The 27,986-nt window shown below is 44.2% G+C and overlaps 1 protein-coding gene across 1 annotated transcript; it reads right to left on the reverse strand.

The window, feature by feature from the left end:
* Nucleotides 1-121: 121 nt before the first annotated feature.
* On the reverse strand, nt 122-27,967 carry RIGI (RNA sensor RIG-I). Its single transcript, XM_056325049.1, is given in 28 exon segments — nt 122-197; nt 199-382; nt 385-567; nt 1,108-1,431; nt 2,370-2,564; nt 2,567-2,644; nt 3,333-3,413; nt 3,416-3,449; nt 4,732-4,880; nt 5,729-5,864; nt 6,178-6,239; nt 6,242-6,334; nt 8,497-8,598; nt 9,002-9,167; nt 9,893-9,952; nt 9,955-10,120; nt 10,122-10,156; nt 11,038-11,115; nt 11,118-11,188; nt 12,182-12,208; nt 12,211-12,288; nt 13,120-13,158; nt 13,161-13,244; nt 15,043-15,193; nt 16,542-16,717; nt 17,962-18,640; nt 26,173-26,325; nt 27,869-27,967. Coding segments are annotated over 28 exon segments (3,759 nt in total).
* Nucleotides 27,968-27,986: the final 19 nt, after the last annotated feature.

Raw genomic sequence — 27,986 nt, forward strand, 5'->3', positions numbered from 1 at the left:
AGTGTGCTGTCAGCATTGTTCTCACATCAGAGCCAGAACAGAGCACTGTTCTAGCTACCGAGAAGAAAATTAACCCAGCTGAAACCAGAACAACATGGAAATGATCATCCACTATGTCATCTTAGTGCAGTAGGATGATACATGCATTAAAATGCTGAGTCCAGCTGGACATTTATTCAACATCAGAATTGTTCAAGGGAAATATTTTTCCATTTCTGAAAATCCATTCGTGTCCCAGTTTCAACACTTTCAATGTTCTCTACTTCAAAGCTTTGGATGTTGATCACTGGTAGATTATCAAATGTCTTGTACTTCACTATGATTCCCTAGTAGTGCTGGCAATTAGTATTTTGGCAACACATCTTGCTTTTTTCCTCAAAACAAACTGGACTGGCTTCTGGTGAGGCTTTGTAATGTAACATTCCTTGAACAGGTCTCCTAGGACAGTGATGAGATTCCTGAAGCAACACATGCAGAAGCACTTAATAGTAGAAACCTCATTTTGTCCTGTCATTCCCCTCACAAATAACAGTTTCCCTAGTAAGGTGTTTCCTGCCATTTGCAAGGCTCATCTTCCAGCCCCCATGGTTCATTGCTTTTTTCCTCATTCATTAGGTACCAAGTACTAGAAAGGCCCGTGTGTGGGCTTATCAAAATCAAAATTACTATGTATCACCAGTCACCAGCTTACTTGACTCCTCTAAAAGCTATGCTTGCATGAACATCCCTCTGCAGAGGAGTAGTGAACTCCATCTGCATTCCAAAAACAGCTGGTAAAAAAAAAAAAAAAAACAATAAAAGGATTTTCTTGATGAAAAAGGGAAGTGTCGGAAGGCAAGCACTCTGTAATGCTCAGCTGTGACCTGAAGCCCCTTAGCACACCACAACTGTGCTTTTCAGAGCAGCACAAGTAAAATAAGCTTCAAAAGGAGAAATTCAGAACTGGAAAGGCCTGAAGTGCTCAGAAAAGCCTCTTCCATGATCACCAGTTTCCATGTGCAGAGTTTTGGCTTTGTGGGCCAACTCCTCCAAATTCAGAAAGAGTACAATAAAAACATCCCAGTGAGATACAAAGAAGCAATGTGAACTACCTGAACTATGGAAAACAAAAGAATAGAATTAAAGGGCTACTCTTGTAAAACCATGATTTGCCTTGCCTTTCAAAACTGAAAACTGGCCAAGGAGGGAGATGGTGAACTGATCTCAGTACTTTGTATGGATGATTTTCAGTCAGCAGAAATGGTGGGAGAAATCTCTCAACTGCAGGGAGATTTCCAATAAAATAAAATAACTGTAACTTCTCAATAGTTTCATTCAGAATTTCTTCTTTGTAACAGTTGTGTTTCTCATTCTCAACCACTTCTGGTTTGCTTGTCACAAGGATGCAGTGCTGGCAAGAAAAAAGACAAGGGCAAACACCATCTCTTCCACCTGTCTATGCCTACTGCCTGCCTGCTTTTTGCTGCTGTGACACAGGCAAACTAAGAACTACAAGGATCTCTTACCAGTTTAGAAGTATTCCAGTTAGAAAAGGTGTTCACATTTGCTTTCGAGCTCCCATTCCCCCAAAATCAGGTTTAAAACAGATGTAACCTGTTTTCTTTGCATCTTTAATGGCTTGTTAAGAATAAACACTATCACCCATACCTGTGAATTCTGGGCCAATTACTTCATTTTAAGACAAAAAATAAGAAAATCACAGGACACAAACCCTAAAAAGACTAAGTACAATGAAGATCACCTCCCATTAAATTATGCTGTTAACTACTTGGGTGAGATGATAATATTGTAGATGCTTCCCTGAAAGACACAGGCAGTTTTATGACATTTAGGAACGTTAAAGAGAAACCAGTATTTCGTGTGGCTCTTCATTCCCCTCTACTGGCCGTACTGTAAAATCACCAAGGCTCAAGACCAACGTTTTGACAGACTCCTTAGACAAGCCAGAACAGAAACAGGGTTTCCTTTTTTTTTTTTTTTTTTTTTTCTTGAACGTTAGAGGTCTGCACCATGCAAAAGCTTCGGGTACCTGTGAGTAGGTGGGTCGGTAATAAGCCACTAGGCAGGAGAAAGTCTTTAGAAGCCAAAGCGATACATGAAACTCCATCTTGCAGCAGTCCTTTGTAAAATGTCACAGTCAGAACAGTTTGTGCTATTTCTGACTACAGCTCTTCTAAGCATACTTATGCTATATGTTTAATTATCTACTTGAGGGATCAGTCCTCAACAGTTCGATAACCTTGTGTAGCGTGGCTAATTTGCGTGGCATAAGAAAAGTCACACAACATCAAGGACTCGGTTCTGTGAACAAATCTGTCATGTCCAGATCATGTGCCCATCATCTGGGCACAGAGGAGCAACAGCAAGACATGCATGTATTACCAACAGTACTTCCAAAGTGCCATTCAGTAGCACTTTATGCCCATTTCCAAACCAAAATAGGTTTCTAAAGTAACAGCTCTGAATTTTCATACCTCTGACTTGGATCATTTTGGTGACATTACCCAAGTGTTCATACAGTACAACAAGGTTGCACTCAGAAGTGTCAACACCTTCGTCAGCACAGATGTAGCAGTTAGCAGTTTGCCATCTTTGTTGCTTTTGAATGCATCCAATACACCTTTCTGCATTGGGAGGTTCATATCTACATTACCAAGAAACTGTATCGGGAAAAAACACTGAAGAGTTCCTTGAGCAAGATGCCTGCATTTGCTCTTACTTAAGTGACTAGAAATGAGCATGTCCTCTTGATCTGGAAAAGTACTTTAAGTTTGCACACCCACCTAGCTGTATACTATACCCACTGAGTAGGAATCCTGTTGACATGCCACAGGTATTGTCATCCTGGGAAACAACATTTCAGACACAACACCTAGCTGATCTTTATTAGAGAGACCCATACAGCCTAGTTATTTTAACCCCAAGCTAACTATTAATTTAATCCATGCATAATTAATTTTGGCTGTAGCTTCTGTTCTACCTTAAAATGTCCTTGTTCCACCAAACACAAAATAAGAGAGGGATCTGTAAAAGGAACAGTGAGAATACCACTAGAAGTAATCACAAGAAGCCATGCCAGTGAACAGTTTCTAAACTTCTTTTGAACTAGCAAAAGAATCCTGCAACAAAGGATCACTGACTATTACTGCCACTTCAACCAAAGATTATGGACAAAAAAGGCAAGCATTTCCTTAGAACTGGTTAAAGGTCTTCTAGATATGGAAGAAAGCATAATGCAAACCTGCATGACCTTCCTCCGTTTAAGAGCACAGATGAAGAACACAGGAAAAGTAGAACAAATTTACCAGTGTAGCTGCTGTAGGTCTAGCAACTGGTATTTCTCAGTGCAAACCTGCATGTGTGTTTTTTGATCTCTTTTCCATGACCCATCAACATGTCTGGCTTTATGTGGTAAGTAGAGGGTTTGCGTCTATCCACTTATTCAAAGCCTGGAAAGCAAATCAGGGAGTAAGATCCCTGTCCAGATGATCTAGTTTGGGAGGAGTAGGTAGATCCTGCCCATGCTTGCCTAGGCAGTTAATACTTGTGAGAACCAAAAGCAGAAAAGAAGGTGGAACATGTGCGTCAGGAGGGAACATCTATCAATAGGTGAGAGAGCAGGGGTCACAGCCATGATGTCAGATCAAACCATGCCACAGCTGATTTCCACTTTTCCCACTCTTGCAACTTAAAGGCTGGCTAGAGAGCAAGCAGCATTTCACTGCTAAAAAGTATGCCCTTTTCTCTTATAAAACAACAGGTCACTGAATAATACACCTCTGGGATCCAAAGCAAATAAGTTGCTATTTACAAACTGCACTTCCTCACTGCACAGTGAAAGTAGCACCTTCAGACTGCTCTTAGATAAGAACAAAATTCAGCCAAGCTACAGTAGACTTTTACATCTATAATGGAATGTTGTCAGCTGATGCTTGGTGTTGTTAGTTTGGACTTTATCCCACCTTTTAACTTTCTTCTGGTTTGCAATTCACCCAGCATGTCTATACCCAAGTATAAAATGGGGGTTGGGACTCTCAGCTGATAAAATCTGTTTACAGTAGCCAGAGACTATGATACCTTGCAGTAAATGTTTAAGAGCAACTGAAGGCAGTGATTAGCAGCACACTTCAAGGATGAACTTCTTATGGGAGCAAGATATTGGAAGGGAGAAAAAACATCATCCAGCCTAAATCCTCCATCCTAGGCAAGTATGAAATAGGCCGGTGCATCAGAGAAGTCCAGAGAACATCTGCTTCATGAGGTTTTTTCTTTTTCTTGTTCAAAAACACATGCTAGGGCACAGGTGTCCTTTGGGCTCATAGGAATCCTCTGGGAAACCTATAAATATGTCCTGGTGTGCATTCAGTAATAAAGCAAAGCTACTTAGTTATAACACTGCCACATTGAAGCCAAAAACCTTGCAACACATCTTGTTAAAACTGACTTCAGACCTAAAGTAAAGATCTTGATGGCTCAATGATCAACTATGACGTATAGCAAGAAGTGATGTAAGACACCACCCCTGTAATGTAGTTTTTAGAAGGAAAAAAAAAAAAACACCAAAAAACCTCATCCTGTATCAAAGCATCACTGCTTAGGAAGATATAGAAAGATAAATATTTTCTTAGAAAGATCAAATACATGCATATTTTTCTATTTCAAGATCAAAATGGGAACATTCAAATGCGTTTTCACTTCCCATTTTAGAAGCCTTAAAAAGAAACACCTTACAGCTACTAAGGCATTTGCCTTAGCCAAGAGAAAAGTGTGAGTCTGCGTGTTACAGTGGTATGATTCATCCAGGATGCAAGCAAGCTCTTCCAGCTTGGGATTCTCATCTGATTCATCTTTTGAAAGGGCAGTCAGTTCTGGTTCTTTTTCTGGAAGAAAACAGCAGTGTCTTGAACAATTTGCCTTCTTTAATGCAGAAAACAGAATTCTCACCCAAACCTACTTTCAAATTGTACCCACATTCTCTTTAGCATCTATTTTCATTTTCTACACCATTCTTTCGGATCCAAGAAAAAAAAATTATTTAAATGCAAAAAAATCCCCCCGGAAAAAAAATAAATCTGAATCTCTCACATTTCATAGCAAACTGACAGGAGAACCTCTGTGACACACTGTGCACCAGTTCTTGTGAAGGGCACTGCTATTTCTTCTTAGGAAACAACCGACACTAGAGGGCAGACAGCCCAGTGATTTGAAACTGCTGGGTTTGGTTAGAGAACAGTGCACCCTCTTTAACTTTTGATCAGAAGGGTAAAAGGGCCACCTGCTTCTTTCCCAGAAGTCTGGGGTTTGTCCAGGAGCATTGGGCAGAAGGAGGCTAAGCGGTGCACTGGGCAGCGTATGTTGCCTTATCTAATGCTGCCAGCATCCATGACTGTAGGACCATCCCCCTGTTTGTGGGGCACATCCTTACCGACGCTGCTGCCTTATCTCCAAGTTGGGCATGTAAGAACCTACTACAGCATCTAGCTGCAATTACTACTACTTCCTTAGCTCCTGCACTAGAAGCTTGCCATCCCAGAAAGTAAGTTCCCCGCTGCCTACCCTAACACTACATTTGCACCCACACAGACTTAGATCTTCTGAAAAGTGCAAAGTTTCTTCCACAAAGTGCAGAAGAGCAACCACACAACAACTCTGAAGAAAACACTTGGGTCATCCTACCATAAGCCCTCTTCTCCCTTGCAACTGTCACAGGTATTGTGTGAAATAATACCTTGAAATCTGGCTGTCAGTTGCTTCTCTAACTCTGTATATAGTCCATTTTTTCCATTTGTGAAAAATTCCATTAAGTAGGATAAAGCATCTTTGATGTGGATATCTTCACTGATGATGACAGCATCATTGAATTTCTTCCCAGAGAGAGACATACACATTGAAGCCTCATTTTCCATGGGACAGGAGATGAACACAAATTTTATTTAGCTAGATTGAGTATTACAAACCTGTGTTGTTCTTCCATTTGCATGACAACACAAGCATTACAAAGTCTCCTCTACACTATATTGGTTTTAGTATGTTAAGACACAACTCTTAAATGTTACACTTTAGCCTGTGTCAAATAAAATGATGAGGTTCAAAACCTGCTCCTAGGTGAACATACCTGTATCAGAAGGAACAGGATGGCTCCACCTCTGTATGGAATGAAAAAGGACATACACTGACCCACAGGTGTTCAGTGCAAATGAAAAGGTCTCTACAGATGCTGCTTTCCTTCTCCTTATTGCTAGTTGTAATAACCTGCATTTCTTCTGGGTGGCAACTATCCAGTGTTCATATTCCTGTGTTCCAAAATCATTCTTGTTGGTTTGGGACACAGGATCTAGTAAAGAAGGAGGAAACAAACACCTGTTCATCCTGACTAACAAATAACCAGAACAGTTAGCTAGAAGATCACACATTCTTTTAGACATTAATGTTTATTGAGACAATTTTAGATATAATTTAGACATTAAGGTTAGGTCTAAAAAGCCTATGCAGAAAAACACTGTATGACACAATCACAGAGTCACTGAGTCTGAAAGGCATCTGTGGAGATCTTTAGTCCAACCCTCTGCTCAGAGCAGGGTGACCTAGGGCCAGTCACTCAGGATCACATCCAAATGGATTTTGAGTAGTTCCAAGGACAGAGACTCCACAACTTCTTTGGGCTACGTGTTCCAGTGTTCGATCTGCTTTATAGCAAAAAACTTCTTCCTGTTTTTCAACTATTTCTGTTTGGGCACACTGCCTCTTGTCCTGCCTCTTGGAACCATCGGAGTCTGTTTGTCTTCTTCACTCCCTGTGTTTCAACATATACCCAGATGTTAGGTTAAAATTAACGCAGTATAATTCAGCTGAGGATCTGTGTACATACACACACCTGCAGAGTTTAGCATTAAAATTAGAGCTCACTTATCCTATAGGAAGCCTGCAGTACTCAGGAAATTGCATGTGTGTTGCTGCTTGAATTACCAGAGACTCAACAGTAAAGTATTCATTTACTAAATGGTCCATGGTGCTTAAAGGCATATTATCCAAGGGTCTGGTTTTGAGGCAGAGCTAATCACTACCTGTTTGTTGCATACATACTCTATCTGAGCGCTCCACAAAACTTAGTCATCAGGATTCCACAGCAGGGAAGCCAATGGCATTCATGCAACAGGAACTGTGATGTGGAAACAAGCCTCGGAAGTGTTTCCTTAATTTAGTGTGCAGTTTGAAAATCTCACTTTATTTGTTCTTGGTTGGGGTTTCTTTGATTTTGGTTTGGTTTGGTTTTATTGGTGGGTTTAGTGTGGGGTTTTTTGTTGTTGGGTAGGGTTTTTTGTTTGGTGTGGCTTTTTAATTCTCCCTTCCTGCCCCAGAATATAGTTCACACTCCAATATCTGGAAAGTGTGTCTGGAGGAAATGCAGAAAGTATAGAACTGAGGTAAACAGGCTTAAGACACCCTAGTCGGTTTGCAAAAGCCAGCCTAAGGATAGACAAATTCCTTTAAGTCAGAGCTGGATAGACCAAGGCTGATCCTGAACATAGCCATCCATGCTTTGTACTGCCTGTAGCTCTCCAATTTGTTGATAACAGCCACTTACTGGACACCGCTTAAGAACTCCACAAAAGTGAAAAGATCAATTGATTTCTAAAGGGCTGCAGTATTAGGTGACCCATTCTCTTCTCACAGCCATGCATCTCCCTCTTTGCAAACCGTCACACCACTGCAGCTTCTGAGGCTGCAACCCTACAGACAAGTGTTTCTTTTCTTAGGCAGTCCTATCCTCTCTCTGGTGCTGCAATGTTCCACAGATCCTCCTCCATAAAATTACCTTAAATGTTTTTCAATAGGAAGTCACGGAGATCTGGTAAACAGTGGAAAAAGGGGTACCCAGAGGTATAAAGAGGACAAAATGCTGACCTGAAAAGGTGGACAGGGAACCCCTAGAAACAACTCTGACAGCAAATCAGTAAGGCCACAGAAAATACAAGAAGTGTCAGAGCAGCAAGAGCGAAAGTAAACGTTCACTGAAAGGAAGAAATTACAACATTTAAGAGTAACAATGTAACTGAGGCCCTTCTTGTTTCCCTTAACAGATACAGATTAAGGTACAAGGCTTTTGGAGAAATGCTTAAATAAGAACATACATGCATCTCATCAATGAAATCCAGTTCACTTAGTTTTGAAAGCAAGCTCTTTGGTAGTTTTGTTTCCGATTCTTCAAACATTCAAAATGATTGGACAGTGTCAAAACCACATCCTTAGCTGCACAAAACACAGGCTGAAATCCACCCAAAAATACTTATGATTATCAAAGTAGTGGCATATAACAGGAAAACAGTTGACTCTTCTACCTGTAATCTTTTATTTAGGAAATACTGGTTGAAGGCAAGTAAAAAGGAAGGAGAAGAAAGGAAGTGGAAAAAGAGTGACTGTTCTAGCAACCATGAGGATTCACACTGATGTAATCAAAGACTGAATCCCAGTTACAGGCATATTGCAGTATCTTACCCACAGAGTAAATCTTCCTCATCAATGCCTCTGTCTCAGACATCAGACCTGAGATAATGTCTGCAAAGTGATCCTGAACTCACATCTTAACCAGTCTGACAACTACAGGCAAGAAATGGAAGGCGGTTGCCTGAATAACTAAAACATTTCCCCGGGCAGCACAAAACAAATTCTTGTCTAGAAGAATGGTATATATGGTGACCTGTGCAATCATAACAATGTTTATTGTTAATAAGCATTACAGTTGCACAGAAAAAAGCAGCCCCCAAGGCAGAACTGCATAAACCCCAGAGATTACGGATCTCAGCAAAGAGAAAATTTGCCCAAATGGGCCCTGCGCTACTGCAGGGCAATAACGAAGTGCATGTTTAAATTCCTTTCAAGGCAGCAGGAAAAGAAGCTCCAGCTTAGTGTTAAGCTTTTAACTTTACCTGACCAATTTGGATAGCTGCCTTAATTATGGTGCTTTACATCTCACATCAAAACAAAAAGGAAGTGTGCTTACTTTGTGATTCTGGGTTATTTCCAGATCTCTGCAGAGCCTGTTTGCTCTCTCCGACAGTGGATGTGGCCTGTATGTCAAGGTAAGAGCAGAAGGTAGGTATGTGCTCTATTGTTTCCTTGATGCTCCTGGCATTACCACCTACAACACAAGCAGTTAAACCTACAATCTGAGCAAACATATCAATAGCAGTGGTTGCTCCTCTGTCACAAATGAAAAAAAAACCCACAAGAGATGCTGTTATCAACTGCCAAGTTGTCACCATCTTCAAAAACAAGGAAACAAAACAGGCAGCTGAAGTAAACATGACTTCAAGGACTGTATCTCGAGAGCCAAGCCTTGTCCATGCTCCTGCCCCTCCCCAAGGCACTCCAGCTTAGATTATTCAAACTGAAAATAAATTATCCACACACTGAAATTCATAACCAGCTGTAATTTGTCAGTGCTTGTCATACACAGAAACAACAAATCCACCCCCAGAATTGCCCTCTGCACTCATTCAGAGGAGATGTTTCTCAGATGGACCAGAACCTGTCAGCAGAGGCAGTGGCCCCATTTTGTTGTTGCAGAAGACAGCAACAAAGAGGTGACAAGGAGTTTACTAAAGTTCTGGGGCACATGCTTGCTCCCCAGCCCAGAAATCTCGTTTGCTCTCAAGTACTGCAGTCTCCATCATGCTTGATCAGTGCTTTTTGGCAGCTGCAGGGAAGATGTAACATGGGAAGACAGCCTGGATGTGTCCAAGAAGAGGGAAAACACATCTCACATTTTACCATTTTAATTCACAGGCATTGTTAAATGGGTGTTTGAACCGGATTAACACAAAAGGCTTTGCTGACTGCACTGCAAGATACTCTTCTTCATCATTTCCACCACTGACAGGCTGGGCCTTACCTGAGGCAGCTGGTTTGCAGAGTCGTCAAATTTTTGTTTCAGGTATCTGGTCATTAAAACACATTGTAAGGGTGGTTGCTCGTAGTGTTTTAGCACTCATCAAATACCATCAGAGTGAAGATGGAGAGTGAGCTAAGGAACCCCTCCTCAATGCTATTCACAAGAATATGGTGTGTTAGCACAATGACACCACTGCCTGGTCTAACCTTTTCTACAGAAACTGTAGACTGTTTCACCACTAATTCCTTGAACAGAATAAGAAGAAGAGGCAAAAGATGGGATATGAAAGGCAGGGTGAAAAAAGCTAGAATAATGGACTTTTAAGCAAGCCTGAAGGACAGTGACTAAACTAAAAATATCAGATAGTTGGGGCTGGCAGTTTGACCCACGGAAGCTGAGAAAAAAAACCTGCTGAGGCTAAACAGCTTGATTTTCAACTCACATTAATTAAAATATACTAGGTTTGAGGGGCGATGAATTTGTGCATTTAAGCTGCATTTGTCAGTTCACATATAAGCTGTATTTGGAGATCCTGCCCTTTTTCCCTTTTCTGTATACGTCTGACAGCATGGACTGTTCTCTGTCCAGCAGCCTCATTTTCCTATAGCTATAACGATTCGTATGTGGATGTTCAGTAATCAGTTCCTTCAAAATCAGAAGCTATAGGTTGTTGATACTCCCCTAAGCAATTTTCAGTCCCATCTGAGAGGTGGACCATCATTTTCTGACCAGAGGTTGCAAAACTAAAGGCTTTGGATCCTTCCATGTAGAAAAGAAAGAGACTCTGACATTTGAGAATGGCAAGAGGAATCCCACGGCTGCAGCCTGGGACTGCTTCATCTTTGGAAGCAGGGCTGAAAGGAGTCTCAAGAACACTTCAACCTTTTCCAGAGGCATAGGTACACTTTGGCCATTTCCATAGATGCTGCACAACCAGCCCTTAAACTCTCCAAAAGCAGACTTCAGACTCTCCGGAGTCTACCATGGTAATTTGCCATTCTTACCACTAGGCATCATCCTTATATCAACAAGAAACACTCTTGCCACCAGTAAACCCATTACATTTTGCCCTAGTCCCAGCTGACTTACAGGGCAGTTTATTTATGCAGAGGAAGCCACCAGGTAGAATTACATAAATACCTGCTTCTTTCAAAATGCTGCTCAAATACAGTTTTCTGTTGTTCATATGCTGGCACTTTGGTTGCAAGACAGACAATTTTTGCCATTTTTCACAACTTTTCACCGTTGTGAAATGATGTTCGTGAATTGGAAGTGTCACAGAAGTTTTCCCACATGCTTTAAATGAAGAATGTGGAAGGTAAAGCACTGGTATGAAAGGGTGTATTTGTAAGCAGGAACCTGTCTCATCTGGATGCCCTGTTAACAAGGCAAGCTGACAAGGGGGTGTTACACTTCCAGACTCTCTGGGGACAAATTTGAACAAATGCTTGCTACTTACTCAGGTGGACAATCACCTCTTTCTCTCTTACAGTCTCAGTCTGTAAAGACCATGTAGCAGTCACTGGGAAGGAAAATGCATTTGAAGTTTTATTTGAGTTCTTTGAAATCACTGAGTCTATTTCTGCCCTTAGCATAGGCTTCCACATCAAATCAAACTATGTTACAGGCACCAGGCACTCTCAGCTTCCATCCTTGCATCCCCATGAAGGCTTGCTCCTCTCACTTTTCCTTCAGCACTCAGGCTCACTGTGCAGGCCACCCAGAGCTCTTCCGTGCCCCTGCCTCAGCTACCCCACCTGCCTCTCCAAGGCCCAGGGCAGAATCAGGCTAGCAAGATGGAAAACACAGGTAGAGAGAAAGAGCTCATTGATCTCTCTTTTGCTGCTGAACTTTGATCTTCTCAACTCAGTACTAAGCTACTGCAAAAGTTCTCTCTGCTGCTCTGATGTTATGGGCATTGCAGTACAGAAGACAGGGGACTCTCAGTGTAACTCATCCCATTTTTCCTTCAGCCTGCATACCAAATTTTTTAAAGATCTGCAAGGATCAGTGAGTAATTTTAATTCAAAAATCTGCACCAGGGAGTGAGACAGCAGAAGTCAGCATGTGGAAATCTCAATATAAGCACTGGCGTGCCAAGAGACACGCCTGTCTTGTCAGTCGCTGTGCTGCCCTTGATCATTAAGTTCAGACTAGATTTGGATCTAGTCCTGTAATGAAGATTGCTTTAAATAAACAGCTGGGAAAGTTTGACTCAACCTTTACCCTTCCCTATCCTTCACAGCCCTCTCCAGCACAATCATTTTTTTAAGCAGCATGTTTTCTTACCTGTGAGGGCACATATCCGTGCGTTTCCCCATTGATAGCAGGCTCTGCAAGTTCAGTCTGGTAGCTCTGAGCCTTCTTTGGCTCAGGTGAAGACTGATAGATCTTTTCTAGGAGAGAACCATGTTTTTGTGAAGCATGTGGCAACAGAAACGCATGAAGTACATTGTGCCCCATACAGTTGCTATTTAAAGTGACAGAGCTAGAGAGAGTCCTTGCAGTCTACACAGAGCACTCTGGCAGACAAGCCTTCTCAACAGGACAGAAGCACCAGACAAAAATTTTATGTAAATTCAATGGCATACTTTTGTTACCACTCAGCGTGGTTCCTAAAATGAACTCAATTCAAGGTCTCGGCTGACAACTCTCACCTCAGCTGGTCTTTTCCAACTCAGAAAGAAAACACAGGGCTTATTTTCTCCCAAATATAAACACAGTATTCCTTTTAGCCTTCTGCTCTACAGACTTTTGAAGTTAATACTGTTTTAAATTATGGTCTGGTCAGAGGATTTGCACTTATGGAACAGGAACTAGAAACCACTGGTGGAGCAAAATTTGTCATATGAGACATCACAGCCATTGCACAGACCCTTTGCAGCCACATTCAGTTCTCTAAACTGGCTAATATCAGATCATGTATGAATTAGTTACATCAGAGAAGAGATGCACCAACAACAGTCCGGTGTTTGGAGACCTTTTTGATAATATGGTGACAGAACAACTTTGCACTAGAAATGTGGTAAACGAGGGGCAACCCCTAACATGTGCAATGCTCAGCACAAGATCCCTTAAACATTAAAACAGAAGACAACTAAATCAAGTCAGAGATTCATACTGGTTCCTCAGTACCTTCTTTTGTGGCACACCACATCTGCATTCTTCAGGAGTCTAAGGAAATGGAGAATTCCAGCCACAAACTGTTCTAAGATCCTAAGACTTACCTGAAGCTGAACACAGATTTTCGCTGAGATTATTACTCATTCTGCTTTTTCAGAAAATGTCATTGTGGTTTCAAAGCTGTTCTCAGAGGCATGTGTCATTTCATCAACAACATTTTTGCCATTATCTGTACAATCACCAAAAAAATAGGCATGTTATTGAGCCTTTTGATTTAAAAGTGTTGTATTTTCTGGGATGACAGTGTGAAGGAGTCGGTCACTAGCATGGAAAGATTATATAAAATGATGATGCACCCAGACCCCCTTTCAAGTGAGATGGATAGCACTGAGAATTTTGGGTTTAAAAGACCTGCATACTCAATGAACATTAATCTATCCCATAAAAATCCAGGAAGATAATAGATTGGGAGGAAGGTTGTATCCTCTGTGTTTACTGACAAGATTACAGATTTAACCCAGACACTAACCACAAGCATGAAAAGGACTTAGGAGTTCAAAGAAGCTTTGTAAATTTAAGACTTTGTCCTCCCTTTCCCTCCACCCCTTGGAAGGACCTAGAAATTCTAAAACTATCTCTAGTCTTTATCTTACATGATAATTAAGAGAGGTTCCAAAGATGTTTGCTAAAATTTTCTTTAGACCTATAATTCTTACCTTCTCAAAGAACCCTCACTGGGCTTTGGATGAACAGTTTCATTGCAAACAGAACACATATCGCCAAGTGCTGCTATGGGAGATGGAGAAAGAGCACACTTGCAACCTAATCCAGCTCCAGAAAGAACACAATATCTGCAATTAACTTCTACTAGCAGCTTCTCTTAACTGTTGGCATTAAAACGCTTCCAATATGGACAACCTTTCTTCAGTAGGCTGGCTTTGGCTTTATTAAGTTGGATGTTAGCAGAAACTACCTCAAAAGACAGTGTTATCTTTAACTTATAAAATATAGCTGTCAACCAAATAGTATGTATAACCATCAGCTACATGAAATAATATCTACATGCATATAAGTATTTTCTTATATATTATTTTATATATAATTATTTATTTATTAACTATGCATATAATTTATATATAATAAAATATCCAGATAAGAAAATACCCACTTTTGACTACAACAATAAAAACATTTCAAAATAAGAAATATTGCTTAAGAAGCCACTTAAAAGTAGCTTGTCCCAGTTGCTAATTAAAAATAATTCAAAAAAACATTTATGGTTTGAGGGAAAGTTACTGTAGGTATAAAGAAATACAGTCCAGTTCACCTAAAATCACTTATCTTTCTTAATTATTTTCTAGTGAAGTACTGTATTCCATTTTAAATTTCCCATGCTGCAGGATACTCATATAGGTATTTTTCAAGTGGGTGAAGGTAGACTCAACAACAAAAGCAAAATCTTATTAGAGGAAATTCTGCATTTTTACAAAATATGAACATAGCCACTTGGTAAATGCTGCTTATCAGCTTCTCAAAGAAAAAAGTGTATGATCTCCTCTGGTATATTTGAATTGTATATTCACTTTCTAGAATATACAATTACTAATCATATTTTAAAAGGAAACTTTGCATTTATCTAAAGTCAAGCAACCAAAAAGATGGCAAAAAGTGAAGTACAGTAGAAGGGAGGGAAGAAGATGAAAATCTTATCAGCTTGGTACCTTCAGAGCCTTGTATGCTGTCTGATTCTGTTTACCAAAAAAAAAAGGCATCATTCATAACCATATGGGAGGAAAAATACTCAAAAAATAATTTCTGAGAGTTTGTAGGGTAGTACCTGTATTTCATTTCGTATAAGAGACATTTTAAATTTTAAAGTAAAAAAGGTTTCTATTTTTAAACAAAAATGAGCAATGCAGTCTGATGGTATCTTTTTAAATTAGTCTTATTCCCCTGAAAAAAAAAAAAAAGTTACTGTCTGGTAAAAGAATAGGAAATGAGCATCATAAAGACAGTTCACATTTTACCTTCTCTCATATCCCACAGTCCACTTGCATAGTAATATCCTGCATTATCTAGTGCCAGCTGAAGGCTTTTTGGCCAGTTTTCCTTACCGGATTGACAGAGACATTCAGTGGGCCTAGTTATGCCAGTTGCTTTGCTTCTGTATTCACTAATCTGCACACACAAAAGAACAGAAGCTGCTGAGTGATCAAAACCACTATTCTTTGATTGGTATTTTGATTTGTTTTGTCTGATGTTCAGTTGAAAGTTGCATTTCCTTCTCACAGAATAAAAGGTCTCCAATAAAATTCAGTCATTTACCTACCACTGCTGCAATTCTGCCAGCATAGGCGTACACTAAACTCAGCCAGGCTACATCAACAGGTAGGCTATTTGCTTAAATATTCACAAGGTCTGAAACATCACAGAGCTGCTCTGTGAATTTTCATCTGGCAAGGTCCTTTGTAATAAGATGTGTCTGCCATAAACCTGTGAAGGTTAACCAATTAAAAAAAAAATCACAGAATGGCAAAATGCAAAAGTACAAAATTAATGGCAGGCCTGATGTTTCTTCAGATGCAATAGCTTTCCAAATGTTACCTATCTCCATAAAGAAATATCACTTTAAAAATAAAATAGCTGCAAACAGCTCTTCTCAGGAGTCACAAGGAGCATGAACACCTAACAGACTCCTTTACACAGCATCAATAACGTCTTATTTACCAGTTGTAAGTTATGAGTGATGGGTAATACCACTTGTTATCAGTCACAAATAACGACACTGAGCTAGAACTGTGTAACAGTACAGCAGTTTCACATCCAAAGGCAATGAAAATGTTGACAACTTCTGTGACACAGCATTTAGCTAATTACTTCAGACCAGAAGTTTCATTTCACCCTACAATCATCCCTCTGGGTGTTGACAAAACTCAAAGAGCCACGCAGTTTCTAGGGGTTGCCACAGTTAAGGTAATAGACTGTGTCCAATCCAATGACAAGAAGGAATTAATTTAGGCAAGCATCTAAATGTCACTTTGCCTACTTCCATCTGTACTTTCAGGAGAATTATTACAGTGTGAATGTTCCAGAAAGGGGTCTATTTCAAAGGCATAGCGAGGCACCCATTTCACTGTATATGTGGCATCTCCCAGAGCCCCTGATGTCTCTTCACAGGTGCCTGGACTCTGCAAAGACATACAGCTGATCGCTGTCCATGCCAAAACCACCCCATCCTGCTTCCCTCCCTGCAGCCCCTCCACACGCCACCTAACCAGCTGAGCACAAGGGGTGAAGAATGAGATATGCAGGTGCAGCATACAGCACTGCTGTGGGAAGCTACAGCCACGCAGCAAAGCCTCCTCTAACCAGAAGAAAGTAAAGCCCCTTCCCAGGGGACCACAGCTGGCCATCCTCCTCACTGAGCAGCCTGACAGATGGGCACAAATTCATCCCACAAGTGAGGCAGCCAGCACTTCTCCACAGCAAAACCAGGCAAATACCGGGGGTTTACCATTAACTGTACCTGCAGGACCTCATCACACTCCCTGTCTATCATGCATGTGCTTATGTGAGGCATGGGTGTTGCTGAACCAGTTTCTAGCATTGTTGCTTCTATCTGCTTCAACAGCTGTTGGTACAACTCCAGGTTTTCCAGTCTGAAGTCCCAGTTTTCATTTGCTTCTTCCAGCTCACTGCAACCTTTCAGAAAAATGAATTGTTACTGTGAATTCAATCTCTAGCTAGAATAGGTAGGAACAAGCTGAATAAACACTTTCTCAGCAACACTGGATAAATTAAAATTATTTTGGCCTGTAGCTGACAAAAATCTAGGTGATTCACACATAGTTTTTATAAATTGACTGTTTTCCTTTACAGCACTTGTATGTATGGCAAAAAAAAAAAAAAAACCCCAAACCAATCCATGCCAGAAGAGCAGTAACATTTGCAAAGAGGAAAAGAAGCTTCACAATGTCACAGCTCACTTACTTCATCCAAGCAGCCATGACCATGCCCTTCCTTCTACACACACAATACTTGGATTCTTACAGACTGTGATACTTTTCCACAGGATTCCCCAAAGCACAAGACACTACTCAGAATCACAAGCACCTTTGTCCCCTTTTCTTTTATTTACCAGCCCTTTAAGTTTTAGTCCTGTCCTTGGCTCCACGTTCTTTCAGAAATCCGTATTGTATTGGATTCAAGTCAGTCCCTGACTGAAAGCAGTGCAGATACCTGCAGCCTAGGCAGTCAGCAAACCGCTGAAAATACTGTCCTGGAACAGACAGTGGCAGGGAATCTTATTTAGAGGGATTGTGTGATTTGCTGTGTAAGCTTAAGACATGGAAGAAAGCAGGGCAGGGTCCCAGAGACCTGATACAATAGAACCTACATGTATAGAGGAAAGCTGGCAAATCCTGGTAATTTTACACCTTCACAATTTCTTCTGTCACATTTTGGAAAGGAAATTGCATTAGGACCTCGCACATCCAGCAGTGATAGCTACTGAGCGACAATCATCTCATGTATAAACTATTATATGGTTACTCCTCGAAACATAAGACTTTTAAGACCTCTGAATAATTTTTAGAAATCAGTCCCTAATATAAGACTCTGTCCTTGAATGAAGTTATTGCCACCACATGACACCCACGCACCCCCTGAAACCCATTCGGTTTTCTCTTTCAGAGGATTTTACTACCTTCAATTGTATTTGGTGAGAACAACGGCTGCCTTCTTTCGTCCTTATGCCCCCTGAGACAGACGCGCAGCCCCTCAGCGGGGCTTTATGCTGCACCCCGAGGCTTCACGCTGCCCCGTCACTTCCACTGACTTTCCCCACAGCTGCAGTGGTTGCGGCTGCTTCCCGGGCGGCGTTTCCCAGCCTTCAGGGAGCTGTGCGCCCAGCCCCTGCCAGCCTACCTTCTCCTACCGCATCTCACCTGGATGTGGCGAGACCCGGCCGCAGAAGGCCCAGGACAGCGGGGCGGCCCCCGCGCCCCCGCGTAAGGGGGTGCCCCCCAAGCAGAACCCAGCGCTGGCGGCGGGAGCGGACCTGCGGCAGCCGCGCCAGCCCTGCCACCCCGCTGCGGGCTGCACCCAGAAGCAGCGCGGCAGCCGCCGGATCCCGCTCCCCCGCCTCCAGCAAACACCCGAGGCAGGGGAAGCGGGAGGGGGCGGACCAGAAGCGGCGGCGGCGGTCGGAAGGCTCCGCGCCGGCAGCGGGAGGGCCGCAGGCGCAGCGCCGGGGGAGGCCGTGGCCGCCGCCCCTCGCCCTCGGGCGGCCCGTCCGTCACGGCGCGCCGGGTGGCGGCGCGGTTCGGGCTGCCCCGCTGTACCGCCTGCAGCGCTGCGGGCCGCCCCTCGCTCCGCCGTAGCGGCACGGCTGGCCTCGCACCGCTCCCGGGGCGCGGCCCCTGCCCGGGCGGCACCGGGGGAGCCGGCGGGGAGCGGGAGGAACGGCCCCCGAGGGCAGGGGCAGCGGGAGAATGGAAACCCAGGGCAGGCCCGGACACCGCGCAGCTGCCCCTGGCGTCTGCCCCGAGCGAAGGAAAAAGGAAAAGGGGGCGGGGGGCTGCGGGGTGGGGTTTGGAAGGGCTGTGAGCAGCCGTTTGCGGCTGTCTGCGTGAGGGCGAGCACAGCGAGGTAACAGGGATGGAGTCATCGCTCTACCCTCTCTGCCTTTTGCCCCCTGAAAACCCTGAGCTCGTTTTTATGGGCTGTATCCTGGTTTTTAAAAGACTGGAAAAACAATTTCTACAGCAAGGCAAGACCCCTGCATGCTCTGAACAAGTGCTTGCTAAGCTGCTAGCGTTAGTACAGCTTGGGAGCATCAAAATGAAAAGGTCTGTCAGACTGCCCTGTAGCCAGGCAGCCAGCATCAAAGGACATGGCTGGCCCAGAAAGGGGGCCAGCAGGTTGTAGAGCTGGAAGCAGCCACAGTTCAGAACTGCTGCTAAACATGACAACTACATACGCTAACCTTCCTCTAACCATCAACGTATAGGGTGGATGCATCCAGCTGTTTGCAGCTTCGTAAATCTCATGTTCAAATAGATGACTGACAGGTACTGGCCTGATAGAACATACCTGCTTTTTAAAGGCAAGGTAATAAAAGACCACTGAGCAATGGGCTTGCTCTGGAAGGATGCGAGGGGGGAGCCCAGAAGGAAGTGCTACCATTGGTATTGCATTTTCTATCTGTTCTAGTCCATCTTTACTCTCAAGCATTTAACAGGTCTTACCTTTCTTTCTCTTGAGTCTTCTCTTTTGTCTGTTCTGTTTAAAGCTGTTTCTAAAGAGGTTATAGGAAATTTCATTTGAAACACCCCCTGTACCACTGGATGTAGCATTGTGGGCCATTGTCCTCTCAGAAGGCCCTGGGATAGGAATGACTTGCATTTGGACTCTTAGTATGAACCCTATGCAGTGAAATGAACCAGGGAAATGCCACAGTCAGCTGAAGGTTATCCACCCCTAGCTGGGGAAACATCAAACAGCTGGGAGAGGACAGTTTCTATGGCAAGAAAAAGACAGGTGAATAAGCCCTAAACGGCAGCATCAGTCACTTCTCCGTTCTTTGTATGTCCCTCCAGTGCTGTGAACAAAGCAGGAGCTCCCCAACCACGCTGTGCTTGAGCTCAGCCTCCAGTGTCATGGTTTAACCCCAGCTGGCAACTAAGTACCCCTTACTCACTCCCCTCCCCCCTGCCCCCAGAGGGATTGAGAGTAGAATCGGGAAGGAACATAAAACTTGAGGGCTAAGAACAATTTAAGAATTGAAATAAAATAAAATTAAAACAGTAATAATAATAATAGTAACGACGACACCAATTACAATGACAATGAGGGAGAAGGGGAGAGGAATAAAACCCAAAGGGAAGGGGAGTGGGTGGGGAGTGATGCACAGCACAATTACTCACCACCTGCTGACCAACGCCCAGCCAGTCCTCCAGCAGAAACCAGCTGGCCCTGGCCAGCCCCTCCTGATTTATACATTCAGCATGATGTCCCATGGTATGGAATATCCCTCTGGCTGGTTCATGTCACCTGCCCTGGCTGTGTCCCCTCCCCATTTCCCGTGCCCCTCCAGCCCTCTTGCTGGCAGGGCCCAAGGAACTGAAAAGTCCTTGACTTAGTACAAACATCACCCAGCAACAACTGAAACCATCAGTGTGCTGTCAGCATTGTTCTCACACCAAATCCAAAACACAGCACTGCACCAGCCACTAGGAAGAAAACCTAATTCTATCACAGCTGGAACCAGGATGCAGAGAAAGGCGTATCAGCCCTCAATTACAGAAGAACAGAAATAACAACTGTTGAGTTTAATATTAATATAAGCAAAGAGGTACATTAATTTTTTCCTCTTGATCATGCATTGTGCCCTCCCAGAAAAGCCCAGATTTCCTAAAACAAAGAACGCAAACTTTCTCCTCCACAACCCCCCAAATTATTATTCTCCCTCCAACCACCTGCAAAGCCAGTATTTCCAGGCAGAGACACAGGCCACCCTCCCCTTTAGCTCTGTGCATATGCCCAAGTACCACATCCACACCTCAAGAGGACATAAATAGTTCAAAATAAATAAATCATATGCACAATTAAAGAATTAATTCAGTAATGAGTCTGGGATTCTGGTTTGACATTATACCTTCCAGCTCCTTATTTGGTATGGAAAGGAAGGACACCGATTGTTCCTGTTCACTTCTATCAAATAAGTGAAGTTGGTTAATTTGCAGCTAAATGATCTGTCAAACAACCTACTTTGACTTACCAGGGATCACTTTTGGTTTTGTTGATCCAGTCTGCTGCAACAAGAAGATCCCTTAGGGCTTAATTTCCTTGTAACAGGGTGGAAGTGTCAGCCTTCAGGCTAGTCACACAGCTCACCCTGCAGGGTGCAGCTACCAGATGGGCCAGTAACAGACACAGTAGAGACCAGTTCGTGCTCAGCAGCTGACTTCACTTTTCAAGTGCCTTTTACAGCTTTCGCTCTACCAGTGACAAGCAATTTTAGGACTCAAGCTCTGTCTAGCACAGAGAGAGTGTGTTTAGGGACTCAAAAATCATTGCTGCAGCTGGGTAGGAAACACCCTGCACCACAGAAACACAGTCCTGTGCTTCATCTGAGAGCAAGAGGGAAACAAACTCCTTGCCTGTCACTTGTCCAGCCTTCCAGACTGATGCACTGCTCTGAAACAAAGCTGGCACAGGGAGAAAGCACCTGCATACAGGAGGTGGGATGACACCTACTGAGGAGGGTGGTTCCAGGCAGTGAGTAGGGACCAGTCACACCAGGCTGGAGATGCATCTAGTGAGAGCAGGTGGCTCTCCCAGCCTTGTGTCTACCTGTGTTGTGTTTGCAGGGCAGTGGTGGAGTGAGCTGTGGCCTGTTGAATCTTTCACACCCATGTCTATGGTGGCTGTTTTATGCTGCTCTCGCAATCAGTGTTTGGGTGCTGCAGTACAAGTGGTGGGTTGCAGTGGATAGGAGGGTGCTGCATTGTGTCATGTGAGAACAAGCCATGGCACTAGGAATGCCTTAATCTGCTCACACTGCTGCAACTCATGGTGCTGAGCAGTTTCCTGGAGATCTTTCTAGGCCAGGCTGTAGGAAAAGTGTCAGGTTTTGCCTCTAAAACGCTTGTGGCACTTGGAAGGATACCCAAGTGACCTACCAAATATCCTGCTTTAGAGTGCAGTCCGGTGTCTCATGGTGGGAATGCTGCTGCTGTGGTCCATGAGTCACATTTTTCTGCCATTTTCAGAGCAGAGCCTGTGGCTGTGGGTCTCAGCTTTAGATTTTGTAGGTCCAACTTTCTGCAGGTTGCCAGCTGTAGAATTTCCCCAGGACCACCAAGCAACTGGATACATGGCAGAGAGTAGAGCACCAGAAGTGGTCCTGAGGCTGATGGCCAGCCTTAGCCAGAAATTAAACTGATGGGAGCATAAGCAAAGAAAACTACCAGGCGTAAGTGTTTGGCCAAGCCTGACCTGTCCCTGGAGTAGTAAGGCAGTAATGGGAGAAACTGCCAGAGAACAGTTGTGGAAGGAGACTACTGGGGAGCCTGAGGGTGACAGATGGCAGAAGATGTTGAGAGGGGGGAAATGCTGATTTACCAGTGTTGCTCGGCATGGATACACAGTCAGCAAATAAGGGTGCTGAATCAGCAAGATGGGGGCAGGTGAGGAAAGCATGAATGGGGCAGGTTGATTATTTCAGAGGGGAAAAGTGAGAGGAAGCAAATATCAGGCCAAAGACATTTACTGGGTAGACTGAGTGTGTAAGGATAGTTGCTGCAGGGACCTACACAGTGTGTGTGTGTGTGTGTGTGTGTGTGTGTGTGTCTGCGCACAATGGTCTTTAACGCAGCCACAGGTGCCCACTGAGCACATATTTAACCACATTTCTGAACCCTGGTGGTTTCTAAAATATCAGAAAGTTAAGTAAAAAATTTACTGAATCGTCTTGGAAAGTCTTCACCAAAAGATCACCCCTCATCCCTAAAGCATATGCAAGCCTTCCACTGCAAATAAATTGTTCCATGCTTCAGTAAAAAGAAACATTTTTTAAAAATGCAGTTTAAAAAGTGCTATTAAATATAATCTTTTTCATAACCCATTAACACTTTCCCTTTGCTTGACTGAGTCATCTAAGCACTTTAAAAAATTCCCAATATTTGATGGAGACACTAACTGGCGAACAGTTAAAAACACAAAATAAGCACCGGTATTTGTGGGAGCTTTTTAAATTCTCACACATACACACCTGCACCTTTTCCTGTATTTGGAACAACAGAAGCAGCTTGCAAGTGCAGCGACTGCTGAATGCTGAATGCTGATGCTGAACGCGAGGGAGGACACAGCTTTGTGTCTCCAGTCCTATAACAGGTTATGAGCACAAGACGTAGCTCACACAAATGATTCCACCAAAAAGGATGACTTAACATGCCCAAAGCAAAGTATTCACAAGACACATGTCAAAGCATCCTACCTAAGAGACATTTTCACTAGTTACAGGGGTGTATTATGGAGGAAAATGAAAAGGCAACAGACTTAAATCCTTTGTGTTGAAATTACACCCCTTCACGGCCGTTTTCGTGTGTAACACAACCAGTCGCAACTGAGAACTCTGTAACTTAATCATGGAAGAAAAATTTTGAGTACTAGCGTAGACGAAACACCTCCTGCTCCGCAGGTGAAGGAATCCTTACAACCAGCGCAGCCAGCTGCAGCCAGCCGGAACAGGCAGGCGATGGCGCTCACCTCCTGTCTGCAAGCCTTGAGCGCCGTCTGCAGCTCAGCACGAAGTCTATAAAGAAATGCATTAAAATATAGTACTGGCTAATGTTACTTAATAGGAAAGAAACAAGCCTAGAGCAGACCTCAAAGTAAAACTTCTAACCAAACGCACCATCGTGGCTGTTCTTCAGGAACTGAGATTTCTACTTAATATCTGCTTATTACTTAATATTACTTAATATCTTCTAGTTGTCAGATGCTGAATATTCTTGCTCAGAACTCCAGTCTTTCCAGGACTTTTCTGAAGCTGCCACCTTTCAAAATTACACCCTCTCCTGATATCTTTTTTTCCTCCAGATACCCCTGGTAAAGTTCCACTAAGAGGTGAGGGTCTGCCCCACAGTATTTTAGTACCTTGCCTTTTCTCGTTGGAACTGAGGTCAGAATCAGGCCTGAAATCAGAATACTTGGGTTTCTTTTTTCCCAACTAGATCTTAGACAGCAGCAAAACCCTGAGGAAAATCACTAATACATTGTGAGTATGACCAATGAAAACCTTAATAAAGGATGGGAATAAGAATTAAATATTGAATCAGAAAGAAATATTGGTAATATTTTCCCTTTGTAGATGAAATATGACAATATTATAGTAGTGTACAGGGAAATTTACAACCCAAGACATAATGGAGTAATATAAGGGGTTAAGTAAGCTCCACAAGTCTTTTCCACACTGCTCAAAATGGGAAAAATATCCATCTTGATTAAATAATTTCATATAATTCATAAAATCAAATGTGGTTTTGAATAATTAAAGAAAGCACAGAAAGCTCAGGGTTGGAAGGTACCTCCGGAGATCATCTAGTCCATCTCCCTGCTAAAGCAGGTTCTCATAGAGCAGGCTGTACAGAATTGCATCCAGGTAGTTTCTGAGTGTCTCCAGAGATGGAGACAACACAACCTCTCTGGGCAGCCTGTTCCAGTGCTCCGGCACCCTCAAAGTAAAGATGCTTTTCCTCATTTTCAGGTGGAACTTACTGTGCTGCAGTTTGTGCCCACTGCCCCTTGTCCAGTCACTGGACATCTCTGAAAAGAGCCCGGCCCCATCCTCTTGACACTCACCCTTAAGGTATTTGCAGTCATTGATGAGATCCCCTCCAGGCTAAAAGGGCCCAACTCCCTCAGCCTGTCCCCATAAGGCAGATGCTCCAGTCCCCTCATCATCTTCGTACCCCTCCACTGGACCCTCTCCAGTAGCTCCCTGTCCCTCCTGAACTGGGGAGCCCAGCACTGGGCACAGCACTCCAGATGGGGCCTCACCAGGGCAGGGTAGAGGGGCAGGATCACCTCCCTCCACCTGCTGGCCATGCTCCTCCCAGTGCCCCCGGGATCCCACTGGCCTTGGCCACCAGGGCACACTGCTGGCCCATGGGCACCTCGCTGTCCACCTGCACTCCCGGGTCCTGCTCCGCAGAGCTGCCTTCCAGCAGGTCAGCCCCAGCCTCTGCTGGTGCACCGGGTTGTTCCTTCCTAAGGGCAGGACCCTACGCTTGCCTTTGCTGAATCTCCTGAGGTTCCTCTGCGCCCAACTCTCTGGCCTGTCCAGGTCTCGCTGAATGGCAGTGCAGCCTCCTGCTCTGTCAGCCACTCCCTCCAGGTTTGTATCAGCAGCAGCTTGCTGAGGGTACACTCGGTCCCTTCATCCAGGTCATGGATGAATAAATTGAACAGGACACAGCACTGACCCCTGGGGAGCACCACTGGCTACAGGCCTCCAGCGCAACCGTGTTGCTGATCACAACCCTCTGAGCTCTGCCATTCAGCCAGTTCCCAAAGCACCTCACTGCCCGCTCATCTAACCCACACTGCCTGAGCTTTGCTATGAAGGTATTGTGGGAGACAATGTCAAAAGCCTTGCTGAGGTCAAGGTGGACTACATCCACCGCTCTCCCCTCGTCTACTGAGCCAGTCATTCCATCCTAGAAGGCTGTCAGATTGGTCGGCATGTTTTCCCCTTGGTGAATCCATGTTGCCTCTACCTGATAACCTTCTTTTCCTCTCCATGCCTGGAGATGACCTCCAGGATGGGCTGTTCCATCACCTTGTAGTTTCCCGGGTCCTTCTTCCTGCCCTTTTTGAAGACTGGAATGACAGTGGCTTCCCTGCAGCCCTCAGGCACCTCCTCTGTCCTCCCTGACCTTTCAAACTTGATGGAGTATGGCTTAGTAATAGCATCTGTCAGCATCCTCGGCAGTCAGGGGTGCATCCTGTCAGGACCCATGGATTTGTTGGTATCAGGTTTGCCTAAATGACCCCTAACCTGATCCTCCTAGATAAAGGGAATATCTTCCTTTCTCCAGACTTCCTCTCCTGCCTCCAGGGCCTGAGAAACCTGAGGGCTGGTCCTGGCGGTGAAGACTGAAGTAAAGAAGGCAGTGAGTAACACTGCCTTCACTGTGTCTCTCATCACCAGGGCACCCACCTGATTCAGTAGTGGGCCCACAATTTCCCTAGTACTTGAAGAAACCCTTTTTGTTCTTGACATCCCTTGTCAGCTTTAATTCCAAATGGACCTTAGCCTTCCCCATCACCTCCCTGCATGTTCTGACAACATCCCCATATTCTTCACAAGTGTACTGTGCCTTTTTCCCCATCCCATAAGCTTCCTTCTTCTGTTTCAGGTTTGCCAGAAGCTCCCTGCCCATCCATGAAGGTCTGCTGTCCCCTTTGCTCAATTTCCTACTCGTAAGGATGCACCTATCTTGAGCTTGGAGGAAGTGATGCTTGAATATTAGCCAGCTCTCTTGGACTCCCTTACCTTCTAGAGTCCTAACCCATGGAATTCCTCCAAGTAGGTCCTTGAAGAGGCCAAAGTTAGCTCTCCTGAAATCAAAGGCTGCAGTCCTACTTACTGTCCTGCTTCTTCCACACAGGATCCTGAACTCCACCATCTTATGGTCAGTGCAGCCAAGGTTGCCTCCAGCCTTCACATGCCCAACCAGCCCTTCCTTATTTGTGAGTACAAGGTCTAGGAGCACATCTGGCCTTGTTGGCTTCTCCACCACCTGTGTCAAAAAATTACCATCAATGCTCTCTGCAGGAACCTCCTGGACTGTGTGTGCCTAGCTCTGTTGTCTTTCCAGCAGATATCAGGATGGTGGCAGTCCTCCTTGAGGACAAGAGTCTGTAATCATGAGGCTCCATGATTACGTGTCTGTAGGAGGCTTCATGGACTTCCTCTTCCTGATCAGGTGGCCTGTAGTAAACCCACAACAGTATCCCCCATGTTGGCCTGCCCTTTAATCCTTACCCATAAGCTCTCAACTCATTCTGCATCCACTCCTAGGCAGAGCTTGATGCAATCCAGTTGCTCCCTCACATAAAGAGCAACTCCACTACCTCTCCTTGCTGGCCTGAATTTCCTAAAAACTGCATAGCCATCCATGACAGCATTCCAGTCATGGGAGCGATTCCACTGTGTCTCCCTGACTGCAATGGCCCTGGGACCGCACATAGAACTCTTATTCTTCTTGTTTGTTCCCTGTGCTGGGTACATGTTGGTGTATAGGCATTTCAGAAAGGTAATTGAGCATGCAGGTTTCCCAGGAGGGGCAAAAGAGGATCCACCATAGCCACACACAACCCTGAGGGAACTGGCCTTCTGGTACTCATCTTGGGAGGCAGCTAAGGAAAGCATGTCACTGCTCTGGTTGGCCTGGCTTATTCCCCAGCTGAATGTGATGGTGTAAGCATTGCCATTTTGGATCCTTCACCCCACACCCTTCAGTTTAAAGCCCTCTTCACAACACAAAGCTGGCCAGCCTGCTGCCAGATATTCCCTTGCCTCTTCTAGGCAGATAGATCCCATCCCTCCCTAAAAAACTATGGTAAAAAAATATCCCATTGTCATAGACCCAAACCTTTCACAATGGCACCAGTTATGAAGGCAGAAATTGATGTGTTACATGTCTGTTTCTGGCTGCACCCTTTCCTCTTACCAGTAAACTGAAGGAAAAAATAACTTGGGCACCAAAACTTTTCACTGACACCTCTGGGGCTTTACAGTCTTCCTTGATTCTGCCCCAGTTCTGGCTTGCAGTGTCATTCGTGCCCATGTGAAAGAGTATCAGAGGACAGTAGCCTGTGCCCTTGCAAGCTGTGGTACCCTTTCAGCAACATCTCAGACCTTAGCTCCTGGAAGGCAACGTACCTCATGTACTTTCTAGTCTGTCCAGCAGATGGGTGCCTCAGTGCCCCTTAACAGTCACCTACTATGACCACCCGATGTTTCTGTTTGTTGTAATTGTAGTGTGTAGTGTAGTTTCTCCACGCAGACCTTGTGGTGTCTATAGGTGTTAAAGCTTCATATCTGTTCTTGGTTGTGATGCTAGAGGGTAGAGAGTGAAGCAGAGTCCTGCCGTTGTGGGTCACCAGGGTCCAAGGTGACCCATTCTCTGTGCTGCCCACTATAGGAGCAGGGTCCTGAAACCACCTCTCTGTTTCTGTCTTGGCCTCTCTAATACTGTGCAGCCTTTTAACCATCTCCTGCAACCTGGACACCTAACGTAACAGATCATCAGCCTGTGCACACCTTGTGCAGGTACTTACCTTTTCTTCAGGAGAAGGATCAGGGCACTCATGGCGACCTGCTGCCTGTACTGAAGTCTCCTTCCTTACTGGCTCCATCTGGGTGGACACATCAGACATCTCAGGGGCTTCCTTTGTA

This window comes from Falco biarmicus, chromosome Z (genome assembly GCF_023638135.1).
Source record: "Falco biarmicus isolate bFalBia1 chromosome Z, bFalBia1.pri, whole genome shotgun sequence".
In the NCBI taxonomy this organism is placed as follows: Eukaryota; Metazoa; Chordata; class Aves; order Falconiformes; family Falconidae; genus Falco; species Falco biarmicus.